The 26,735-nt window shown below is 39.8% G+C and overlaps 1 protein-coding gene across 1 annotated transcript; it reads left to right on the top strand.

Moving 5' to 3' along the window:
- GTF2A1 (general transcription factor IIA subunit 1) lies at window positions 1-26,279 on the top strand (the record flags this gene model as incomplete). Its single annotated transcript, XM_079536760.1, has 9 exons — window positions 1-30; window positions 6,578-6,679; window positions 7,781-7,988; window positions 14,633-14,697; window positions 16,663-16,738; window positions 20,015-20,148; window positions 21,002-21,322; window positions 23,730-23,819; window positions 26,172-26,279. The coding sequence occupies 9 exons, from the start codon at window positions 1-3 to the stop codon at window positions 26,277-26,279; spliced, it is 1,134 nt and encodes a 377-aa protein (XP_079392886.1).
- Window positions 26,280-26,735: the final 456 nt, after the last annotated feature.

Raw genomic sequence — 26,735 nt, 5'->3', positions numbered from 1 at the left:
ATGGCGAGCTCGACTAACACAAACCCCGTGGTAAGGACCGGGCCGGGGGGCGAGGGGGGCCCCGCGGTCGGCGCGGGCGGAGGGGGCCGGCGGGGCTCGCCGCCCCCTCCCCCGCACCCCCGTCCCTCGGGCCGCCCCGGCCCCCTCCCCCCCGGCCCGCGGCGGGAAGGGGCGGCGGGGTCCGGGCCGCTCCCCGCGCGGCGGCGGCAGACAACTTGTGGCGCCCGACGCCGGGGCGGGGAGAGCGCAGCCGGGGGCGGCGGGAGCGGGGCGGCGGGAGCGGAGCGGGGGGCGCGGGGCGGCGGCCCGGGGGCGGGCGGCGGACGGAGCCCCGCGGGGGAGAGGCCGGGGCCGCCCGCCGCGGGCCGGGGTCCGGCGGGAAGGGGCGGGCGGGTTGGGAGGGGGGGTGGGGGGAGCCGCCCGGGGAAGGAGCGAGTGCCGCCGGCCCCGCGCCCGTCCGGGGGGCGAGCTAGGTGTCGGGGTGGCGGTGGCCGCGGTGGCGGCGGCAGCCCGGGCTCCGCTGGAGCCATTTTATGTTGCTTGGTCGGAAGGAGACGATGGTTGAAAAGCACTTGTCCCAGCCCCGCGGCAGCGGTCCGCCGGGCCCGGCCCGGAACTTTTCTGCAGCAAGCGAGGCAGTATTTATTTTACAAAGAAAACTCTCGCCCCCCTGTGTCCCTTCTCGTGCTTTCTGCACCTTGGCGGGCGGCTCGCTGCGGGACGGCTCGCTCCGGTTTGCAATAAGCAGTCACACGCACGGCCGATCCCATCGCCCCTCGGTCGCCGCTCCGTCCCCGGCGCGCCCCCGGCCCCGACCCCCGCCCCGAGCGCCGGCGGCACAAACCCGGCGTCCGGCGGCAGGCGCGGCCCTGCTTGTGGCGCTCGGATCCATCATGGCTTCCCCTGCCTTTCTGCCTGCCCGCTCCTTGTGTTCCTCCTCCCTGTGGCCGCCCTGTTTATATAGAGCCATTGCCGCTCTCTAATATAGACTCTGCTAGGATGGGAAGGTGCTTTCCAGCCCCACGTCACCGCCTCTCCATTTAAACACCACATCAGCCTTTAAATAGGGAGAGAGCCGCCGAGAGCGGGCTGGGAGGTGCGTGCATCGCGGCGGAGGCTGCCGGCCGCGCTTTTTGTCGCTCTGGGTTTCGCCGGGTTTGTGCTCCTGCCTTGCTCCGTGCTCGGGGAGCGGCGGCGCTACCCGCGGCTCTCGGTGCCGGGTGGCTGTGCACTGCACGAAGAGGGCACCGCCATCCTCCCGGCCTTCTGAAAACGCTTACCTTTTTAATCTCCCTCCCCCCCCATTTAATTTTTTTTTTTTTTAATTAATTGTTAGTGTATGTGTCTTTTTATCCATAGCGTGCAGCCCTCTGTACCCTTGTGGTCATCCAAGGAGTTTTGCTGCTGGATGAGGAAAGGAGAACTTAGGTGTTCTTACCCATCGTGGCAAGGAGAGATGCAGGAATTGTTTCATAGCATTTCGCCAGTGTCTGGTACAGATCTTGTACCAAAAGCAGCATTAATATTGAGGTTCTGTTTATTGGTCCTGGGCACAGATTGTGTGAATGATTGTTATGTGCTTCTGGTAACTGAAGTTGATGGGGCATACTGATGTATTGGAAGATTTTGGAATTTTCTCTATTATTTGAAGTAATTAGAATATTTTTAGTACTAGAGAGCAGTATATAAAAGCAAACGACACAGAGTTTCCTTTTTAAATCCAAAATCTTGCCTGTAACCCACCCTCATTTGATTGCAAGGAAGTAGCATTGCTTTGCTATTTTATCAACTGTTCTGTAACAAAATGTGGGACAGCAGTGAGCCATTGCATGCAGGTCAGCTGCTGGTAGCATAGTTTCTGAATGTGCGTGATCCAAATCTGCTAGCTGTTCTACACACAAACTGCTGGCTTTCTTCTCTAACTGATAGCAAGGGCTCTTTGTCTCTACAGTAAGTTAGCAGTTTCATGTCTCTTTTTCTACCAAGTTATTACCTAATAGGTAACTACATCTCTGTATTGAATAATCTTCACAGCACTTATAAATGTCTTTGTTTCAACAACTTGCTTATCAGTGCTGCATCTCTGTGTTAGCATAGCATAAATTCTGCAAAGTGCTGCTGAAAGGTGCCTGTGTTTGATCACAGTGTTTAGAATAACAGGAACTTAAAATGAGCCCAACTTCTGTTGAGCTTAAATCCCAAGGAAAAAGTACAATTGTGCAGCACTCTGTAAAAATCAGTTCTTTTCTGTAGTAATGATAACCATATGTACATCTGAGTTGCAGAAGATGAGCAGGAATGTGTGGAAGTACTGCAGCTAGCTGATAACTGCAGCAGAGCAGATTTTGGGCCTGGTGTGTCAGCATCTGATCAACTCTGTCCTTCCTAGGAAGGGATGCGTATAACATGGTAACAGTTTTATGTGGTATAAGGTTTTGCAGGTGACAAAGGTAATTACGTTGTATAGGTGTGACGGGTGTCACATTTAATTGCTTACAGCATAGCTTTTATATGCTACTTCTTTTGCACTCTTCTTCAGTGTAATTGTGACTAAAAGTAGTTATCTTTGCAGTGTGGTGTTCTCATGTCACACAGCTCCCAGCTGTATTTCCACAGACAGGAGAAACAGATGGGTAACATTTCAGGGATAACTGAAGAAATAACTAGGAGAAAACTGCTGTCAGATGCATAACGCGTGCAGTGTGTATTCCTTTGTAACATGTTGGTTATTGGAAACCCAAACTGCCCAAATCCTAAGAGTTGTAACAGTAATTAGGGAGAGGTGCTGGTGTTTTCCACTTGGAACTGATGGAATGTAGGAAGTGCAGCCCCCAAAGGCATGTGGCATTGCTTAAAATAGCTCCCTGCTTGCTCTTCTGATTTGGAGTGCGTGTGCGTGTAGCAGTCTGACCATGCTCAGAGTTTTCTTTACAAGATGTACGGAGAAAGTGAAATATAATCATTTCCGTATGTTCCCAGAGGGGGACATATGAGATTTCAAATCTTTTCTATGTGTTTGTGGTTGCATCTAATAAATCAGGAATTTTAATTGTTGTCTTTAATCTATAGTAAGTGTTTGGAGTAGTGTTTATTGAAGAGTGATTTGAGTGTGTTTGCTCTTAAAAGGGCCTGAAGTTTACAGTAATGTGCTCTTTATGAGGGAGGCACTTTAATACAAACCAGATGAAAGCACGATTATTTTAATAGCAATCTTTTAAGTTTCTGTTATGTTCTCCTTGCTTTCTTTGATTGAGTGTGAAAATTTATGACAAAATGCAACTCGCAGGCCCACTGGGGGCTCATTTAGTAATTGCGTGCCCATGTTCAGCTTTTGAGTGAGCAGTGCATGAAATGAATGATGGTCGTTCAGCTCCAGGGATGTAGGTAGTTTGTATAAACAGCTTGAGCATCTCATAAATAATATTTAGAGCTAACAATTACTGCCTATCTAAAAAAGTACACTGCACTTCCTTTTTAAAGGTTGAGGTTTACGTTCTTAAATTCCATAATTTTATGTCTAGTTTTACATCTGTAGAAGTAGCATTTTATGCTGTTTTTCACCATTCTGCCATAGACAGCTCTTGAGAAAAGCACCGCTGCTTCATTCGTGGGTGTTCAGTACAGCTGTGCACAGCCAGGGTTTATCTGAGCGTGATGGAAATGTGTATGTGATATCAGGAAGCACAGGGACTGAGCCACTATTTCATTATAAAGTGTAGATATTTTCTTTGCTCCTTCTCCTACTAATCATATAACAGTGAGTGTATTGTATCTTGTGATACTGTGTGACCACAACAGAGCAGACTGCTGAGCTGTAGGGCCAATTTGCTGTGCCTGAATGTCAGTGTTTTTTCTCAGGGCTTTATATTCTGAGTGATACTTGTAAATACACCTCATGGAGACACCTGTCAGGAGGTGGTGACTGCTAGTGGAAATAAGGGCCTGATTGTGCTGAGTCTGCTTCAGTAATAAAACAGTAGATACTTTACTCATCTCTGAAGAAACTTTCTGGCCTCAAGTAACAGTGGATGTTTGCCATACTTAAAAATTACCTTTACAGAAGCTACATCCAAAACTCAATTTCTCCAAAAGAAAAAAACTCTTTTTCTTAATAATTTTTATTAAATTATGAGAAAATGCCATCTCTATTGTCCAGGAATTTCATGTGTAATTTCGGTTGTAAGGATGCACCACTGACTTAAGTGAAGCAACTCATGTACCCAAGGATAAGTGTATTTATTTGAGGAATGGTTTGGGCTTTAAGAAACAGATGCATTTAATACAATAAGAAACAATATGAACAGTAGGTCAAGTAGCATTTCTGTTCTAGTTGAACTGTGTAAGCTATATGCAATTTGTTTAATTATAGGAATAATAGGACTTAATGACATTAAGTAGAATGTCTTTTTGCATCTGCAATGAATTAAGTCTAAGTGGAAAAATAATCCTGTTAATGATGCTCAGTGTTTCTCACAGCACAGAGCTGAAGTACCAGTGCTCAGGAGAAGGCAGGATTTGAAAGGCTGTTTCAGATGTCTCTATAAGTACCAGTAATGCTGTACCTAGCAGCTTAGATATAAGTATGCCATACAGTTTTGAAAGAAAAATAATCTTACTGATTATTGAGTTTTTTTCTTTTGGAGAAATTGAGTTTTGGATGTAGCTTCTGTAAAGGTAATTTTTAAGTATGGCAAACATCCACTGTTACTTGAGGCCAGAAAGTTTCTTCAGAGATGAGTAAAGGACAGGGCAAATTCTGACATTTCAGCTCTTTGATTTTCCTTGGCATATTTTAAAGTGGAAAAGTGACAAACTGATAAAATCTAAAATTAAGAAAAAAAAGAGTGCTGATAGCATGCCATTTGCCAAAATGCTGAACTGTGGATTTTCAGACCGGAGTGATGTGTTATCTTTTTGGTGCCTTTTTTCCTTTTTTTTTTTTTCTTTGAGAAAGACTACCAAAGCATGGCTCACAGACATTGTTTAAAACACTATGGGTGTAATGCACTAAGCAGCTTTCAGGAAACAGTACCCTGGTTCCAGGCTTCCAAATAGGCTATAATGCCAATGCACTTTAAGTTCCTACTTATTGGCTGCTCAGCTTTGTTCTGGACTAATAAGCCATGTGCGTAACGGAGACATAACCATTGTATTTCATAACGTGTGCAATGTAATCTTTAGCATATTTGTAACAAATTGAGCACTTCAGGGATGCATTAAGCAACTGTGTATGCATAAAGTAAATGCTTTAAGTGCAAGCAGTAAATCTGTGCAGTCCCAGCTGGTGCACCTTAAGAACAGCCCTTCCAGAGCACTGAACTCACTGTGCCAGGATAGGGAGATTGCTTTTCATGCATACAAGGTATCTGATGCAAGTGGCATCATTTCTGATGGGAGCAGAGTAGGGGAAGATGTCATCTAAAATAATTGTGTAATTAGTTGCAGTTTAGTTTAGGAACAGTCAGCACTCAGCCCAAGGAGCAGCCTCCATCAGTGAAGTATGTGTGGTTCACAGGCTGCAGGTTGGTCCTAACTCAGAGCTCACAATTGTACCTTGTACCTTGCAATTAGATAGCACACATATTAAACTCAGTCAACATACCGCTGACATTACACATGTACAGAGATTCAGGCAGTGGTGTTGGGTTATAAAGTACACCTGAATAATACAGTTATCCTGTGGCTTTTGAATTAAATGTCACTCACAAATCGCTAAAGTTAAAAATTTCTACTCTTCTTAAAATTGTACTTGTGTTTTAAAATTCACAGAGTGACTGAGGTTGGCGGGAACAACTGGGCCAACCCAGAGCAGGGTGCCCAGGCCTCTGTCCAGATGACTTTTGGGCACCTCCAAGGGTAGAGAATTCACCACCTCTCTGGGCAGCCTGAAGTGAACTGACAGTTAGCTTTGCCAATGGCAGTCTAGACATGAGATCAGTGTAATAGTATGTGTGTAGTTTCACCCCCTGAAAAACGTGTAATGTAGAAATGTAAGTACTGACTGCAAACAAAAGTCTGTCTCTCTTGATATCCTGTCTTCAGTAGGTTCTGCAATGAGGTGTGTTAAGCAAGGACATTTGTGTATGGATACTTGCAGTTCCAGGGCTTCAGTGTTTTTCAGCTCAGCTTATCCTGAGCTATATTTGATTCCTGTTCTAGTAGCAAGAGCTATTGAGATTCCTTTTTTTTTTTTTTTTTTTTTTTAAACTTTGACATACATATTTTGCATTCATGGAAATATTTTTATATATTCAGCATGTACACTAGCAAACAGGAAACAAATTTTCCAAATGGTAAACAATCTCATTTTCCTTGTTTAGAACTACACTCTTTATGGCTTGAAGTTTCTTTTGACACAAAAGATAGTAAATTCTCCCTTCCCTTTCCATCTTGTTAGAGCTGTTTGTATTAACTTATACTTTCTTGGATGTTTTAAGTCATTCAGAAACATGCAGTGTATAGCAACTGTAAGAGGTTACTCTTTTGGAGGGTGGGAGGAAGGGAGGATCTAATGTTGGAATGCTAAATTTCTTAAAAAATAGAAGTAATACTGACTTTTTTTTTTTTTTTTTTTAAGCCTAAACTGTACAGGTCTGTAATTGAAGATGTCATTAATGATGTCAGAGAGGTTTTTCTGGATGAAGGAGTGGATGAACAAGTTCTTATGGAACTCAAAACAGTAAGTTGAAAGTTTTTTTTAATAGACCAATACATCAAATGTTTCTTGGTCCTGCCTACTGTTGTATGCAGTAAAAATGCTGATTTTTATTTAGTGAAGCACTATATTCGTGTACGTAGTCCCATATCATTTGGACTATACTACTCTACAGAAGTATCTGCCCACCTTGTTTACTTCCCCTAATTTGACATGACAAAACTTGACATAAACTAACAGTGGACATCTAAATCAACAGTGTAACCACTTCAGTCCCTGAAAAATTATATCTTAAAAAAAAAAAAAAAAAAAAAGGAAAAAAAAAAAAAAAAAAAGGAAAAGATGTGTTTATTTTAGAGGTAAACAATTCCAAAGGTTTCTGTGCTGGAAAAATAAGCATGTCTACTCCATTTGATGTTTTTGTCTTAGTGAAGGAGTGTGTTACAGATGTATTCTGCAGGTCATGTTAGAAAAGATTCAATGAAGAAAGAGTTAAAGAAGGAAAATAAAAGAAGGCTTAGGGAGTTCTTACCAGGTCCCAGTAGTCCTGGGTGCCCTTATTTATTGAATACTTATGCCTCTCTGTTTTTGCGTTTTTGTGATTGTGGCTTTTCTTGGAAGAGTTCAACTGACATCAGGAGCTACAGGGCTGGAGAGACAGTTTGATGTCATAGCAAAAACTGTCAGTACTTGTGCAGCTTGATATTATCTTGGGTATACTAGTAGTTTCTATTGGTATGTTTTGAAGCAACTTTTATTGAGGAGTTTTATGAAGAAGTAGCTTTGGGAAAGGCTCTAATAAATAATAGATTTTTCTGATTCATGCTTCTATAAGAGTTATTATGGTTCCTCCACAAATGGAAGAAAAAATGAATGTTAAAGCTTAGAATGTTAAAAAAAAAATGAATATTAAAGCTTATTTTTAGCTGACTATATAGGTCCTCTTATTAAAACATTACCTATGTGGAGTTTTCCTTGGTCTGTGTTTGCCCAGAGGCTTTTTGGCTAAATAGACTGCATAAGATAAATAGTGAAAACAAATTTAATTTTTTAGTATTGGATGTATTTTTACAGATCCTGTAAAGTAAAAATCTTCAGAGATTTCTCTTTCCTTTCTCAAACTAGCTGTGGGAGAACAAGCTGATGCAGTCCAAGGCTGTAGATGGCTTCCATTCAGAAGAGCAGCAACTTCTGTTGCAGGTGCAACAGCAGCAGCAGCAACAGCAGCAACAACAGCATCATCACCACCACCATCATACACAACCTCAGCCACAGCAGACTGTGCAGCAGCAGACTCAGCCACAACAGGTTCTTATTCCAGCAGCTCAGCAAGGTCAGGCTTACACTCTAACCTCTCTTTGAAAAGATTCAAATTAGACCAACTCCTTACTTAGCATATTCTAGATTTATGGGAAGAATGTTGATTTTGCAGGTAACTTTAGGTCTTTATGTGAGACTTTGCCCCTACTTCACTATATAATGGATCAAGTGAGCTGTTTAGATGAAAAAGTATCTTGGCATTTCTTTTAGTCTTGAATATACTTAAGATTTTGAAAAAGGTGAATTCTTTCTGCGTAACTTATTTTTTCATAATACACAACTTTCAGATTGTGACAAAAATCCATGAACTGCTTTTTGATTTCACGACAATATACAGAAGCAGTTGACAATTTATTCAGGAAATGGTAATGCCACTAAGAGCAAATAAATTTTAAAAACAAAAGAGTTCATTAAGCAGAAATGGATGCTAGGATATGAAAAACACTCAAAATATATATAGGGTATGTTTTTCATATTAGAACAAGTTTTCAGTGTAAAGCGTAATGGCTTTTTCTTGCCGCTTTAGCAGATTGCACCGTGGGAGTTCAAGGTACACTTTGGTTAGTTGTAAGAGTAGTGTTTCTTGTAGTAATTGTTTTACAAGTTCTCAATGAAACATGTAGGAAAACATTTTCAAATTTCACTTACAGAATTGTAAATACTACTAGATTTCACTGCTTGCTTACTGCATAAAAAAATCTCATGGAATGCTTGAGTTATCGTATGCTATTACATCAATTGCATAAAAATATTTATCTGTGATAATAAGGGACTTCAATTTTTATCAGATTTCAGAGATCAGAGCCTTGTTTACATAAGCACAAGAGGGAACTAAACTGATTTTCTTCTCCCTCCCCCAAAAAGTTTATGTTTAAAACAGAGGGGAGCTAGTGTCAAAGGAACCTGTTATTGGTCTTTGTTTTTTTTCTTATTTTTCTTTTTTTTTTCTTTCTTTTTTTTTTTTCCCCTGTATATAAATCAGTTGCGACTGTTGGAATAAAATTTGTCTTGGTATTTAAGACCGCTAGAAAGAAGCATCTTGAAGTGAGCTAGTTACAGTTGACAGACTCTGCAGACGTTTTTACTTGGACCTCTAGTGGTTGCTTAGATGAATAGCTATGATTCTTTTGACCACGTTACCTGCCACTAATATGGAAATCCCTTCCCCTGATTCTTAGACTCATAGAATCATAGAATGGCCTGGGTTGTAAAGGAGCACAGTGATCATCTAGTTTCTACTGCCTGCTATGTGCAGGTTTGCCAACCACTAGACCAGGTTGCCCAGAGCCACGTTCTGCCTGGTCTTGAATGATACTGAATACAGTAATATATTTTAAACTGATTTATTGTTACCCTGCATTGTGGCTTAAGACCAAATGACAGTGTGAAAGATAAATGAATTTGAATATCAAAGCACTTTAGTCACAGACACTTCCAGTTTTACTAATTGCATGACTTCCCTTTTCTGTGGGGGAGCTGATGTGGTGTAAGAATTGGGTGAGTTGGTTTATGTTTCTTTTCATGGGCTGTTGCAGCCAAAGAGTGAAACTGGGACAACAGTAAGTGGTTCCTCCTGTGTGGTGTGTAATTCTGGCATGTGATCATGAGTTTGTGAAAGTTGGAGAGATGACTTTCGATCTTGGTACAGGATTGTGAGGCTTCTCTCCCCAAATTGAATCTTTCAAGAGTGTTGTACTTCAGTGTCCTTTGTTGCAGAATTAGATTGAGAATACTATATTGATGATTATTTCATATTGCTTTGTCATATTCTAATTTCCTGTCAATGAGTTTGGAGACTTTTGGATGCTTTTTTGTGATCAATAGACTGTATCACACCAAAACAATTCTGAGCCAGGTGGTTGATAATATTTCATCTACACTATGCTAAAAAGTCAATGAAGATCGCAAGTTTAACAGCTATGCTAAGATCTAACTGAGGCTAACTGCTGTGTCCTGTTAATTTGCTCTTTCTCTTGCAACAGTCCTCGTAATATTTTTTGTTTTTGTGTGTATGTGGGTTTTTTTGTTTGGTTGTTTTTTTGAGAGTTGATCACTAGTAGTTGATGTTTTTGGAAAACTGATGCTGAATATCAGCAAGTTTATTAAAAAAAATACTGTAATAGCTTTCAGAAATAAGTTTTAAATTTTACTTCACATAGGGTCAGAGTAGATAATTGAAGCCATTGAAGTAAAATCTGTAAAAGACAGAATAGCCATACTGCATCTCAGAGCTGCTGTTTGTCATGGTTCTATGTTTTTGTTTTTTATGGTTTCAGTATTCCACATCAAAACATCATGTAGTGTATGGGGCATTAAAGTGTCACTGCCCCAATCCCAGGTACCTATCCCTGTACATTACAGCAGTCACGGGATCTGACCCTTCCAGGTGGAGGGGGGGGCGCTCTCTTGCTGCCTGGCAGTGGGTGCTGGAGGTGCTTTCCTAGCCATTCCAAGCTTTTCAGGTTTGACTCGGTCCCTGGAACTCTCTCTCTTTTATCTTGTCTGATTTATTAATCTCAATTTCAACTAAATTGTATACATTGTGTTATTTTGTATTCCGATATTATAGTAAAATAAGTTTTTCTCCATAGATTGTTGCCGCTGCTTTTTTCCTCCCTTCCTTCCTTCCCATTTTTGTGGGACTGGGGTGGGGGGGGAGGGCAGAGGCCTGTCGCCCCTGTCACGGACATAGATTGATCTGGTCAACTCCGTGACAGATTTTTGGCGCTCAACGTGGGGCGGCTGCTTTTTAGCTTTTAGAACGAATCTCTTTTTCTCTCTGCTCTTAGAGAGCTTCATTAAGGAGCATTATCAGTAGTTCAGGTTTCTGTGCTGGAAAACCTGACCTTGAAAGATTAGGTGTACTGCCAGTGTTCTGGGATATTTGTAAACTTTGAGCATTACTTAGTCTGAGTAGTGCCTTTTTTTTCTTTTTTTTTCCCCCTCCTCTTGTTAGCTTCAATTCATTAACCCTTTTTTAGCAAGCACCAGCGATGAACCCACTCGTTATCGTGGGGGTGCTGGGTAAAGGATTAAAAGCAATGGTGTTAGTCACAACCTACTGGCCAATAATCCATCTCACACTTGTGTGTTGTGGAATTGCATTCATATATAACTACCTAAGGGCACTGATGGAGACACCTACGTTTTACCTATTTGCAATGTGGTATGATTTGAACTTTGACATCTACATCCCAGAAGGAATGGCTAATTTCACAAACAACTACATCCCAAATGGAATAGCTAATTTTACAAACAACACAATGTTCAGACCAGTCTCCGGGTTTTCTTCTCGGTTTGTCAAATGTTTTTTGAACCCTGAATTAATACTCATGTTGGTGTGCGTGTGCATGTCATCAATTTTTCTGAATGTATTCCTATGCATTCGTAATAAGGGGAAGGAGTCTCCTCCAAAACTAGAGAATGATGATTGGCAGGGAATATGGAGAGGTTTAGGAAAGGTTTTAGAAGCATGGGGACCCGCAGTGTCATGGGATTTTACTCTTGAACACCTGTGGGATCCTGAGAAACTAAGCCAGTATTTGAGTCAGGGACTATGTGGCTTACATAAATCTAAGGAGGTACAACTTATTTGGGGTTTGGCTTGTGCTTACCGTGTCCTATATAATACCATTCTGGAGAGAGAGAGTTTCCGAGCTGAGGTTCAAGCCAAAGGGGAAAATCCCCAAGTCAAATCTAATCAATCACAGGAGTCACCAGTAACAATACCGGTTGCTCCTGTGGAAGGCAAGAAATGGAAACGAGTGTCTTCGCGTCTTGAATGAAAAAGAGAAGAAGAGGAGGAGGTGGAGGAAGATCCAGGCGAGGGGCCCTCCTCAGAACCACCGCCATCGCGAAAGGCAAAAGGGAAAACTAAGAGATGTGCAGAAGAGAGCGATGAAGAGAAAATCTCTATTACTACTCGCCGGCCTCTAAAGATGACTGAAATCCAAGGTTCAAGAAAGGAGTTTACACGGTGCCCGAATGAAACTCGTTTCCTGGTTGGTTCGCTGTTGGGACAGTGGGGCCCATAGCTTGTCTCTGGATGGTAATGAAGCTCGCCAACTAGGTGCCATTGCCAGAGATCCAGCTATTGATAGAGGAATTAGTCGATGTTCAGATGAGGCTACCAGCCTCTGGGAACAAGTGTTAATAGCCGTGAAGGAAAAGTATCCCTTCAAAAATGGTTTGAAGATTGCGATGAAAAAATGGGATACAGTGGAAAAGGGTATCCAGTATTTGAGGGAAATAGGCGTGGTGGAAATGTTGTATGACCCTAACTTTGTTCCTAACCAACCACACCAAAACAGCGACCCTGAAAAAGTGAGCACAATGCCTGAGATATGGCAGAAACTCTTGACAACAGTGCCGGACAAATATGCCGCTACACTAATGTCAGCGTGTGACAGATACAACGAACAACAGAGAACACCCTTAATTTATGAATTAATTCTTACGCTCCAAAACTATCAACAGTTGCTATCCCCCATTCATGCTGCTGTAGCCGCTATCTCAAAAGTGACGGACCAACTGAATGAAACGCGGGAGCAAATGTCTCAACTGATTAACTGTGACAAATCTGTAGCAGTATCAGAGATGCTTATTTGCAGAGGTAAAGGCTGTCCAGCTAGCCTTAGATGTTGCTGAATGGGAGAGGTGGCCAATGCTCTATCTTTACACTGACTCATGGATAGCAGCAAATGCCTTATGGGGGTGGTTACAGCAGTAGGAGCAAAATAACTGGCAAAGAAGGGGTAAACCTATTTGGGCTGCTGAACTGTGGAAAGACATTGCTGCCCGAACAAAGAATATGGTTGTGAAGGTGCGCCATGTAGATGCTCATGTGCCCAAGAGTCGGGCTACTGAAGAACAGCAAAATAACCATCAGGTAGACCGAGCTGCCAGAATTGAGGTGGCTCAAATAGACCTGGACTGGCAGAACAAGGGTGAACTATTCCTGGCTCGGTGGGTCCATGAGACCTCAGGTCATCAAGGGAGAGATGCAACATACAAATGGGCTAGAGACCGGGGGGTGGACTTAACTATGGATGCCATTGCACAGGTTATTCATAACTGTGAAACATGTGCCATCATCAAACAAGCCAAGAGGATGAAACCTCTCTGGGAGGAAGGGCGATGGCAAAAGTACAAATTTGGGGAGGCATGGCAGGTTGATTATATCACCTTGCCACGATCTCGCAATGGTAAGCGTTATGTGCTTACTATGGTGGAGGCAACCACTGGGTGGCTTGAAACATATGCAGTACCCCATGCTACTGCCCGAAACACCATACTGGGTCTCGAGAAACAAGTCCTGTGGCGACATGGCACCCCGGAAAGAATTGAGTCAGATAATGGGACTCATTTCAAAAATTCTCTTGTAAATACTTGGGCCAAAGATCATGGCATTGAGTGGATTTACCATATTCCCTATCATGCACCAGCCTCTGGTAAAATTGAACGATACAATGGATTGTTAAAAACGATGCTAAAAGCACTGGGTGGCGGAACATTTAAGCACTGGGAGAAGCATTTGACAGAAGCCACCTGGTTAGTCAATACCAGAGGATCTATCAATCGTGATGGTCCTAACCAATCCAGTTCCCTACATACCGTAGAGGGAGATAAAGTCCCTGTTGTACATGTAAAGATCATGTTAGGAAAGGCAGTTTGGGTTCTTCCAGCTTCTGGAAAGGGCAAACCTCTCCGTGGTACAGATTTTGCCCAGGGACCAGGATCCACTTGGTGGGTAATGCAGAAGAATGGCAATGTCCAGTGTGTACCACAAGGAAACTTGATGCCGGGGGAGTGCAGTCAGTAATTCTATGTGTATATATATATATATATATATATATATATATATATATATATATATAGCCATGTGTGAGTAATGCATTTTAATCAGTTTTTGTTTGTTTGTATATATATGTGTATATATTTTAAGCATGATGTAACGATGTAGAATAAGGGGTGGAATGTCATGGTTCTATATTTTTGTTTTCGTTTTTTATGGTTTCAGTATTCCACATCAAAACATCAAGTAGTGTACGGGGTATTAAAGTGTCACTGCCCCAATCCCAGGTACCTATCCCTGTACATTACAGCAGTCACGGGATCTGACCCTTCCAGGTGGAGGGGGGGGCGCTCTCTTGCTGCCTGGCAGTGGGTGCTGGAGGTGCTTTCCTAGCCATTCCAAGCTTTTCAGGTTTGACTCGGTCCCTGGAACTCTCTCTCTTTTATCTTGTCTGATTTATTAATCTCAATTTCAACTAAATTGTATACATTGTGTTATTTTGTATTCCGATATTATAGTAAAATAAGTTTTCCTCCATAGATTGTTGCCACTGCTTTTTTCCTCCCTTCCTTCCTTCCCATTTTTGTGGGACTGGGGTGGGGGGGGAGGGCAGAGGCCTGTCGCCCCTGTCACGGACATAGATTGATCTGGTCAACTCCGTGACACTGTTGTATATTGTCTTGACAGTAAAACTTTCTGGTAAAACTTACCGAACTGTAAGATCAAAGATTGCTCAGTAGCTGTTTTTGCTGTGAAGCTCAGCTGATATTTGTGTGATGTTTTTTCAAAGTTATTTTGGTTTGGATGTTATTTTTGGCAGACTGTGTAGTGTTCATGAAGTGCTGTATTTTTCTGGTTTATAGCACCTCAGCAGCAGGTTATTGTGCCAGATTCCAAGCTGATACCACACATGAATGCATCGGGCATGGTAAGAAAAGCCGAGGCTTGTACATCTATATGCTGTCATTATATAAGTTGTTTTGACTGAATAGTGAACACAAACCTGGTATTAGTCATCAGATGCTTAAAAGCAGGAAACGATGAAACTGTCTGTCTCTGTCTGCTTTCTGAATTCTGCTGCTGAAATGACAATCTAGAAGTAACCAAGGACTTAGTTTTAGTAACAAAGCTTAGGGCTTACCTGGATCCTCTGCTTTAAGTGGATGGTTGGACTGTGTTATATTGGAAGTCTTGTCCAACCTTGATGATGATATGATCCTATGATTCCAAGAGTGATAAGCCTAAACTTTATTTAAATTGGAAATTGGAGTACTTTGGTGTAAAGCTGTATGATGTATTTGTTGCATACTAATCCAACACTATTAAATGACACAAATATTGTATTTCCTAGATACAGGAAACAGCATCAACTGTTCTGAAGTCTAAGCTTATAGCAAATGAAAGTTTATTTATCAACTCAGATCCACCTTTTATGGTCATGTTATTTAGATTCATTAATTTGCAGTCGAATATATAGCAGCCTGGTCATTTATCCATTTCTCTCAAGAAGTTAATTTTGGTTGTTTTTCTTTATTTTTAAATGCCCTGGCTTGATAAAATAAATATATTTATATACTTCGTTCTTGAAAACAACAGCTAATAATAATTAAACATATTAAAACCAAAATTTATTACATTTTTACAACTTCTCTGGTAAAAACATATGAAGCAATGTTTCATGATTAGTCAAGGCATTGGTAACTTGCATAACCTTCAGTTCTCCATTACCTGCTGACCTTATTATAGAAAAAAATCTGAACTTCATTACTCAAGTAGAAAAATGTACTCAGAAGCTGAGAGCATGCTAATATCTAGCTTTTCCTAAAGCATTTTACAACTATTTCAATGTAATTTCTAACTTCTGTAGAACAATTAAACATTTTTTTCCTCTTATTTAGTTAAATCTTATTGATGGATATTGCAAAAATGAGGTGGTGAGGATTTTAAAACTCAGGTGCTGTCAAAATACAAAAGAACTGTAAACTGCAGAAGACTACTATTCAATGAATAATCTTTGATGAAAGAGTTGGAATATTTATGTGTTTCTAATAAGCTTTTAGGTTGGTATTAAATAATGTATCTGACCTCAAATGTCTTGGAGAACAGTGACTAATGAGAATTTATTTATATGCCTTCGGGATATGTGAATGCAGAAAACCACTTTTAAGTTTTGCTTGTTTTTCTGTTGTTTTGGAAGTGGTATTACTACTATATGGATCGGTCAGTAAGGGGGGATCATATTTCTTATAATCAGGATGTTATGTACTCTGCCCAGTAATGAAGTTTATATCCTTTCAGTAGCAGAGGGTAATTTCTCATGGTTCTTCTGTGGTGAGGAAAGGGAGGATTTTCAAAAGATAACTGCAGTTAGACACTTGAAGTAGAAAAACCTCTGGAGAAATTCGTCTCCCTATATGAGTCAAGGACTTAATGCAGATTTTTGTGTTTGGAACTATGTGAATTGCGTTAAAATTTAATTTCCATAAGATAGAATCATTACCCATTGAGAGTTCTTGGATTTCTCTTCTAACCAGCTGTCTTGAGAGAAAAAATAAGTCATTCGGTGAGCAATCAGTATGCTGTGTGCATATATTCACTTGAAAGAATTGTGTTATTTGGAACTTGATATGTAGATCATTTGTAGAGTGAAGAAAAGTGCAAACCTGATTGCTGCTCCTTATGGAAACAAGACAAGTGAAAATAATCACTGCTTAAGTACCTTATTTTCAGATTTGTAGGCTCATGTCTTTAGCTGCTTTGAAAATGTAAAGCTGCCACTTAAGCCATGTGGTGTTTTATTAGTAGGTCAGGAGAGGTGCACATTTTCAGGCAATACATTGTAACACGGAACACTGGCTGTAACACTTCTTAAAAAGCTTTTCTTATATTTCAGAGTGCTGCAGCCACTGCAGCTACATTGGCCCTCCCTGCTGGTGTTACTCCTGTTCAGCAGATACTTACAAATTCAGGTAACTCCCTTTACGCTGAGGTTGTGTGTGGTTTTGTGGGTGCTTGTTGGGAGGGAGAAATTGTAGATTTTACTTTCTGTCATATATTGTTCATGTATCAAAATCAGGGAATCTTCACTGGGCTCTTGGACTGTTGCTCACCAGTCTTATGAACCTAACAGATTCCATGCGTGTCTTCCCTGCTTTTTAGACATGTGCATGAAGACAAACATTGCTGTCACTTCCTTTTGCATATTTCTGAGTACTGTGAGGTACAGTGCGAACCATATTGAAAAGCAGGTGACAAAAGTGAAGGATAGCTTCATCTGTAACTGCAGATAAATGTGCCTTAATGATTGTGGTTCCTGCTGTGCTCATACAATGGAATTCCTAATTTTGTTGGCAATGCCAGTTTTACTTTAGATTTGTCACATATGTATACTGTTACGCTTTATGCTTAGAATATAATATAAATGTGACTTTCATGAACAGTTTCATTAACAGATGCTTTATTTGAGGCCATTCCCTCTAGTCCTGTCACTAGTTACACAAGAAAAGAGGCTGATCCTACCTCACTTAAAACCTCCTTTCAAGTAGTGAACAATAAAGTCTCCCCTGAGACCTTATTCCTCTTCTCCAGACCAAGCATTTCCAGTTCCCTCAGCCACTCCTCATAAGGCCTGTGCTTCAGACCCCCTCATCAGCTTCATTGCCTTTCTCTGACTGTGCTCCAGGGCCTCAATGTCTTTCTTGTAGTGGGAAGCCCACAGCTAAACAGAGTACTCAAGGTGCAGCCTCACCAGTGCTGAGTACAGAGGGGTGATCGCTTCCCTGCTCCTGTTGGTAACGCTATTTCTGGTACAAGCCATGATGCCAGTGGCATTCTTGGCCTCCTGGGCACACTGCTGGCTCATGTTAAGCCAAGTGTTGACCAACACCCCCAGATCTGTTTCTTCATGCAGTCTTCCAGCCTGTAGCATTGCCTGAGGTATTAAAGGAAGATCTGAGAAAGTTTGTTTCCTAGAATCAGTTGCTTTTCTTCCCAGAGTAATTCATTTAGTCTGCTCAGAATCATCTGGGACTTAACCTCCCTGCTTTATGCATTTGAATGTTTAATGAATACATGGTTGGAATGAAATTGAAACATATAGCTGTTCTAGAAATGTAAGATCTTCTAATTCCTAAGGAAGAACATCTGTGCTTTAAAAGAGTATTATATTGTTACTTCTGTTATGCTTATTATTTTCTTCTTCAGTTGCAAATTTTTGTAGTATGTTTTCTTTAAGGAGGGGGTAGAATAGCCTGCAGAACTGTATTTCCTTCCTTCTTTCAGATTTACTTACCCATTAAAGAAATTTTTGTAGTTTGCGCTGATAGGAGAACAGAAAAGAAAATCAATCTTTAGGGAAATATTTAAAGTTAAGGATTGTCTAATTTTATTTCTTCTGATTCATTTGAATAGAAATGTAAAGAGCATGTTGGAATATATCTTAGCTCCCCCTTTTCAGAGTTGGAGGCCAGCTGTACAAGCATGCGAGCCTTCAACACATTTTGTGAAGAGGTGTAAAATAATAAAGCTATAGGTTAGTTAAAGAAATAGAGATCAGAATGTAGGTATTGTGGAAAAAGGAAGGAGAAATGGATAATGAATATAAGGGTAGACTTTTCAGAAAGACAGCTACATATTGAATTTGTAAAGACAGTTATGTACAGAAGGATTTCCTATAATGTGGTTATCAAAGGGACAGAAGTCCCAGGAGGGGGATGCCATCTGGCTAGATCTTGGAAATACTACAGCATTGGATAAAACTAAAGTGATGTGACTACCTGTGCTTCTTGTTTTGGTAGGTATTCATGTGGATATTGTGTACCTTGACTTCAGCAAGGCTTTTTAACATGCTCTCCTGTGACATCCTCGTAGTTAAGCTTTGGAAGTGGGGGATAGATAGGTGCACAGTGAGGTGGATTGAGAACTGGCTGACTGGTAGAGCTCTGAGGACTGTGATCAGTGATGTAGAGTCTATCTGCAACCCTGTAGCTTGCACTGTTCCCCAGAGGTTGGTACTGGGCCTAGTACAGCATCATCTTCAATGACCTGGATGAAGGGATAGAGTGCACCCTCAACAAGTTTGCTGATAATAATACAAAGCTGGGGGGAGTAGCTGACACACCAGAAGGCTGTGCTGCCATTCAGTGAGATCTAGAGAGGCTGAGGAATTGGGAGGAAAGGAATATTAAGAGGTTCAATGAGGGCAAGTGCAGAGTCCTACAGCTGGGGATGAGTAACAACACACACCAGTGAAGGATAAGGGCTGGCTATCTGGAAATGATCTCTGCTGAGGTCAGGAGAGGGACCTGGGTGTCCTGGTGGACAGTAGGTAGACAGTGAGCCAGCAGATATCAGTGGTATTATGGGGTGCAACAAAGAGTGTGGACAGCTGCTCAAGGGGTGCGTTCTTCCCCCTCTACTCCGTCATGGTGAAGCCAAATTTGGAGTACTGTGTCCAGTTCTGGGGTTTTTCAGTTCAAGAAAGACAGGGAACTTGTGTAGAGAGTCCAGCAGAGAGCCACAAAGATGATGAGGGGCCTTGAGCATCTCCCATATGAAGAAAGGCTGAGTAATCTGCAGCTGTTCAGACCAGAGAAGAGAAGACTGAGAGGGGAATCTTACTGATTTTTGAAAGTAACTAATGGGTAGGAGTGAAGTGGATGATGCCAGGTTCTTTTCAGTAGTGCTCAGCAACAGGAAAAGGGTTGGTGGGCACTGACTGGGATGCAATTCCATTTGAATATGAGAAAATCTTTGTTTTATGTGAGGGTGACAGAGCACTGGAACAGGTTGCCCAGAGAGGTTGTGGAATCTCCTTTTCTGCAGATATTCAAAACCTGCCTGGATGCTTTCCTGTACAACCTACTTTAGCAGGGACATTTGGACTAGATGATCTCCAGAGGTCCTTTCCAACCCCTGCTGTTCTGTGATTCATTTGTACTCTGCCTATGTAATTTATCTTAGAAAACATGAGGTATGTTTGGAAGTAGAAACTAATACTTGAAATACTGTTTTGCTTTAGAGGTTTAGTCTTGGTTTGCATACTTCACAATGATAAACAGTCTTACTTAATGCTTCCTTTCTGGCACAGCTGCTATAGCACAGTATCTTTTAATGGGTGAAAACAGAATACAAAGCTCTTTAAATGTTATCAGTGTTCTTTCAGGAAACAGCCTTCTAAACTAAGGTAATTTTAAATGGAGATATCTGTTCTTTGATTAATTTGGTGTTTATTTATCTTACTACAGGCCAGATCCTCCAAGTAGTTAGAACTGCAAATGGAGCTCAATATATCATTCAGCCACAGCAGCCAGTTGTTCTACAGCAGCAGGTCATACCACAAATGCAGCCTGGTGGTGTACAAGCACCTGTTATACAGCAGGTAAAGAAAATAAATTAATACGTACACTTGAAAGTAAAAACCTGATAGAAATTATTAAATGGGCTTGCATTTTTTTGCTGTCAAATTTAAACATTTATACAGAGATGGAAGTGGTATATTTAAAAAAGGATTGTGTTAAGGATGTTTTCAAAGACTAAATATTTTGGAATATTGTTTCAAATGTCGTTTTTATCCTTGCAAGACTCAGACTAGCATTGGTTTAAAATTGCTTTTGTATGGGTCCAATGACAATTACATCACTTGCACAATTTTAGTCACTATCCTTTCACGAATGTATTGGTCGGTTAAATGATTTTGTGTTGCAGAGCATGTAGAGGAAAATGCCTTTAAGCAAACCCAAACAAATAAACAAAAACCCAAAGCATAAAAACAACTCCGCACCAAACCTGGACATTTCATTACTGAATACAGTAGATTTTATTGCCAGGATTTTTGTTCAGTTATAAGGTCAACTGTGCATCCAGTTTGTGTAGGCATTGAATTTATTATTGTGTCACAGTTCTGCAGCTTAGACATGAATAACAATAAAATTTCAGGTTAAGTATTCTGTAAAGAAATTTTTAAAATATTCTCCTATTTGAGTTTAAACGTTATTCCACTGTGCTTGGAATTTGAGTGCAGAAAAGTACCAAGCAATTAGAGAAGCTATGTTATTGAGGACTTAATTTCCTGTCTGATATAGATGGAGTATTAGAAACGTGTTTCTCTAATTAGTCCAAGTCAGATTGATATGCTGTCGCAGGGTTATCCCTAAATATAAGTCCACCACAGTATATGCTTCATTGTCTTCTGGTAGTCTGGTGTATTACCAATCACTATACTATTCCATCAGGTTTTGGCTCCAATTCCTGGAGGGATTCCCCAGCAGACAGGAGTGATTATTCAGCCTCAGCAGATCCTTTTTACAGGAAATAAAACTCAAGTTATACCTACAACAGTGGCTGCCCCTACAGCAGCTCAAGCACAGATTCCTGCAGCTGGTCAGCAGCAGCCACAGCAACAACAGGCACAACCACAAGCACCACTTGTTCTCCAAGTTGATGGAGCAGGAGACACATCATCTGAAGAAGAAGAAGATGAGGAAGAAGACTATGATGATGATGAAGAGGAGGACAAAGAAAAAGATGGAGGTGAAGATGGCCAGGTTGAAGAGGTAAAATTAACATCATTTCAGAAGATTGCAGAATGCCTGTATTTCATTTTTAATTTTTTCACCGCAGTACTTAAAGGAATACTGTAATCCTCAAAGAATGTTCTCTTCCCATAATCTTGAAAATATCAGTGCTATCTGTGTACTGTAGTTTCTTTATATCCCATACTGACGTGTGGAAACTGTGTATTATCAAAGCACCTTGAAATGCAGCTGGTATGGCAGGGGATAACAAAAAAAACCTGTTAATTGTGATGAGTGCCTTTTTAAAGACTTGAATAGTAGTATTTCTGATGGTATGGAAAGGCCAGCCCTGATATTATGAATCCTTCATAAGCAAATGGAAATAATCAACTCTATTTGGGATAGAGTGTATTCCAAAACCAGGTGGTAGGAGGAATGACAAAAGGTGAGTGTATTTCTAATATACTGAGAGAACAAATAGGTGTGGTGATGTGGCCTGCACCTTACTCACTGTTAGGTTGCCTTATATCATGCTAGAAGGGGCCTGAGAATGAAATTTGATTATAAAACATTTTTAAAAATACATCTGACCTTGATTTAACTAAGTCTGGAGTTAAGATTAGGAGCGAATGTTCTTAGTAACTTGCTTAATAATACTGTGTGTTTAGTTTAGATTTTCCATTTACTTGGTTTTGGACTTTAGGCAGTGGTTCTAACTGAGTTTTGTTCTGTTGCACCAAAAAACATCAAAGAAAAAGCTAATAAGCTGAAAGTACTTTTATTACAGTTTCTGGCAGGAAACTCTGTAGTCCCTAAATCTATCTGTAAGATGCATTTTGAACTGTTGGATCACTTACACAGCTTTCTGCAGATTTTCTAGTTATCTTAAGATTTAATTTAAAATCCCAGTATGAGGAACATTGTAGCATTTCACCATCTTTATCACCCATGCATTATATATGCTGGCAGAACTTAAAATTTTTATCAAGGAGTTAAACTGGGTTTTTTGTAATACATCTAGAGTTGTGTCAAACAATATTTTTCTGTTAGAAGTTTTGTTCCTTTCCATTATACTGATTGGTACCGATGTCGGTCTTGAATGTGTTAACAGTTGCCTTAGTAAGTATGGCTCATCATGCTTCAATATTGTGTATTGTATGGATTTTTTTAATATGCTAAGACTTCATCATCAGTATGCCAGAGACCTCCCCATGACTTCTGCTTCTAGCATTCATCAGCAGGTAGTTAATGAGTTGAGTAATTCTTTAAAACTTAATTATGACAGTAATTGATATTAGGAACTCTGGTACACCTTTCTTCTCTCACTTCCATTTTCTTAGTACAGCTTATATATTTTGGGGCAGGTGGCAGGAGGGAAGATAATGATTAAGCAGAAGACCTGAGAAAAGCCATTTTGTATTTATTAGTGGTTTTTTTTAAGATTTGAAGTACTTGCTGTTTAGATGAGGTAGAGAAAGAAGAAGAAAAAAGAAACTTTTGCAGAAGCATTCTCACCATACTGCATAGAATGCAGTACATCAGAATTCTGTTTTGACAAACACTAGAGGTTAGGTGCTTGAGGAAAGGCGTGAGAATGATTTAGAAGAGGTATCCAATTTAGAGATGAGATTTAAGACAATCCTCTTAAGTACAGGTGGGAAGGTCACGTGGGGAAGGAGAAATGAGGCTTGCAGTTCAATAGTGCTTGTAAATACCCTTGTGGCGTCATTTTGTAATCTTGCAAGACATGCACAGGTCTAAAGAAAAATAGTAATGAATAGAGGAAATAACACAACTTGGAAGACTTCTGAGGAGGAAAGGCCACTTGTAGAAAGACAAAAAGTTGAAAATTATTTTTAAGGAAAAATACTTGTATCTGGAGAAATTATTTTTACCTATCTCTGCATCATCTTAAAATACCTTTTTCCTCCTCTGCAAACTTCCTGCTTGTGTTGAGATCTGTTGCCATTTGTGGTACATAAGACAAAGATAAGTATGTCCTGGAGTTTCTATTCCTAATGGAATGTAGAGAGATGTGAATAATGTTTTATTTGCATTGCTTAGATGCTTTAGAAAAAAAGAAAGCACACATAAGGATAAGTTTTTGTGAAGAGACATTGCAAGTGCTAGAACTTTTAGAATAAAGGAATGAAAGTGATTGTGGTGTGTAGTGATTTCATATGATGTGATGATGAAAGACTGCTGTGCTCATAATCTGTCCTGAACATTGAAATTGGGCACTGAAATTGGTAAGGACATCCCCCTTGTATTATGGATGGCAGAAAGAAAATGTATATGAGCCCTCTGCTGGAAAGCTGAATACTTTGCACCTCCAATGCTTATGTAGGTCCATGCCAACAGACTGTAGCCTGTTCTGGCACGAACAGTCTAAATAACAGCTGTAACTATACTAAACATTGCAACTTTTGCCATGTATTTCTTTCAGGAGCCTCTTAACAGTGAAGACGATGTGAGCGATGAGGAAGGACAAGAATTGTTTGATACAGAAAATGTTGTTGTGTGTCAGTATGATAAGGTAAAATATAAAACACGTGCAAGAATTATAATTTCTCTTATTCCTTCAAGCCATAATTTTTAAGTGATGAAGTATCCTTTTGTGACTGTCTGGTACAGGTAGATCTGTAAAGGTTATGTGAATGTTAATGCAAGAACTACCTGTCATTTATATAAAAGCTGCTTTTTTTGTTTACTTGTTTGATGCTGTTTAGCTAGACTTGGTGGTACTGAATAAAGCTTAGAAAAGTTTGATTGAATTTTTTTCTTCTTCATAACTATCTGTGATCTTTAACAAAAGATCAGTCATCTGTGCTTTGGAGAAGTGAACTATCATAAGTAAGCTTTGTAGTTTACTGTAGCCATAAATTAAAGTAGTAGCCATCAAGGTTTAGACTTAGTAGAAAATTGTTTACTGATCACTAAAAATTCCTCTTTTTGATGACTGTATACTTTTCAGAGGAGAGTGTTCTTTCTGTGCTATTCATTTTTTTAATTTTTATTTTCAGAAAAGGTAATCTGGAATGCTTTTGCTTATTTTGTTTTAAGTTCTACTGAACTCTCCGGTCTTCTCTTGAGTTACTACTTTATTTCTGTATGTTTGCCCCAAAATACTTGAGTCTATGTGCATTCATCTTGGAATTGTTTTATATTTGTCCAAAGGCTCTTGGACGCTTTTTTCTTTACTGAGGTAGTAGATTTTCTTTCTTTTCCTGTGAGGTGACTTGGACTGTGAAGAATAAGGATGCTTTGTAAAGCAGAAGAAACACTGTTGAATTAAAAAGCTCTACATTTCAAACAATGACTTGAGTAAAAAATCTTCAGTTATTTCAGCATTCTGCTTGGACTTTCATATTTCAAAAAGAATTCAAGATTGAGTAAGGCAGTATCTGCAAGCTAGCCATCCTTCTCTTCTAGATTGTAATCAGAAACTATTAGTTTGGAAACAGTTCATGAGAGTTATTGCTTACTGACACTTTTGTGTTTGATCTGTTAAAATTTACAGTGATCTTTCTTTCTCTTGGACAGTATCTCACCTCTCTGAAAGATCCTCTCTCTAAATTTGTTTTCCCATTGCTTAGTTGTTCTAATGGCATGATTTATTTGTTCTGTGCTTACAGTATATTTTACTTAAAAAAAAAAAAAAAAAGAGAATCCTAAAATATTCTTCTATCTTTATACTGAATTTAAAGGTGTTGCTTATTCTTTATCTCGTGTCAATGGGAAGATGTATCATAAAGAGAGTATCCGTTACCATCGTAGAATTGTAGGGGATCTGGAGATCGACTAGTTGAACCCCAGATTTTGTCACTGACCATTATGATAGGGACTCACTGTGGAGCAAGGAAGAACGTCTTTTTTTCTTTTCTTTTTTTTCTGTTCTAGAAATTCTTGGGTTGTTGTTGATACTTGGACTGATCACCCAGCTTAATCTTACAAATTTTTGTTATACAGAGCACACCTCAAATACTCAGTATTTTGATTGAGAAGACTGTATAGTTTGAAGTTGAAGATGGAGTGTGTTGAGCACTCAGCTTCGTTCCATCATCCCCATCTGGAGATCTTACTTTTCTCACCTGACACTTTAAGATAGAGCAGGAATGTAAATCATATGAAATGACTTACCATTGAGAACAAACTATAGAATATAAGATTAACAGATACATGCATTACCAGCTATGCCATCTTATGCATTTTTTTTAACATAAAGATTTTCAGACTGAAGTCTTTTAAATAATCCATTTGTCTTTCAAACAGTTCTTAACATTCCAAATCTTAGTGTCAAACTCTAATAATTTAGGTAGAAAGTTAAATACATCTACTGTCTATCTGTATATGAAGAAGTCAAACTAGTTTGCAGGTAGAGAGGAATTTAGACAGCACAAGTAAAGAATAAACTTAGTGTTGGACTCCTTCAGGACTAAGTTTAAAACATCAGTCTTTGTTTCAGTGTTTGAAATAGAAATATCTGTCTTTCCAGTGGAGTTTCATGGTATGTTGTAATCAAAATAATTTATTGAAGCAGTAGAAGTTGATATATATTTCTCATGTTTCCTTTCCAACTATCTCTAAAAACTTTTAAATGCTTTGTATTTTACAATGTCTTTGAATTTGCGTGGTTTCTTGGTAGTTCCTGTGAGATTTTTTAACCTGGTTTGACAAATGCAGCTGAAACTGCTAGATCTATTATTAGGATTTGTTCTCTACGGCTAAATGCAGAATTGATTTTCAGTATGTTTGTAGTAATTTGGTAATGTTGTTTAATTGTTTTTTTCATTTTTCTTGCTGATGTAATTTACTATATAGTTTACTTTATGCATTACTGCCTATTTCTGATGCAGAGTAAGACTTCAACTTTTTTCCCTATTTTTAGATCCATAGAAGTAAAAACAAATGGAAATTTCATCTCAAGGATGGCATCATGAATCTTAATGGAAGAGATTATGTATTTTCCAAAGCCATTGGGGATGCAGAATGGTGAAGTTTTTAAGACAAACAAAACAAAAACTCCCTGTAAAAGGAAAAAAATGTTCAAAAGCAGGAAAGGTTGAGACTTGGACATATTCTGCAACCAAAATGTGTTTCTGCACATGAAGCATAAGCAAAAGTATTGGAACAAAGGTAAAATGTGGCAACAAAGACACTACTTCAGATGAGCAAGCCATGGACTGTAGCAGCTATAGCATTGTCTGGGAGCTGGTTTTGTGTGTTAGGAATACCTTAATTATCAATTCTACATACAGGTACCTACAGCTGGTATTTAGCATGTAAGGCTTTGTCCCCCCCTTCTTCCCATGGTTTAAGATTTTAAAATACTTCCAATGATTGAAGGAACTCTTCCCTGTGATAGATTATTAATCTGAAAATGCTTATTGTGTGTACAAATCTTTGCTTTGAACACTTCCTTTTGGTAGTGAGGATGGTCAGAATGTTACTT

The sequence above is a fragment of the Tetrao urogallus genome (genome assembly GCF_951394365.1).
Source record: "Tetrao urogallus genome assembly, chromosome: 6".
Classification (NCBI taxonomy): domain Eukaryota; kingdom Metazoa; phylum Chordata; class Aves; order Galliformes; family Phasianidae; genus Tetrao; species Tetrao urogallus.
Note: the sequence above shows the minus strand (reverse complement) of the source record. Positions and strands in the feature narration are given on the sequence as shown.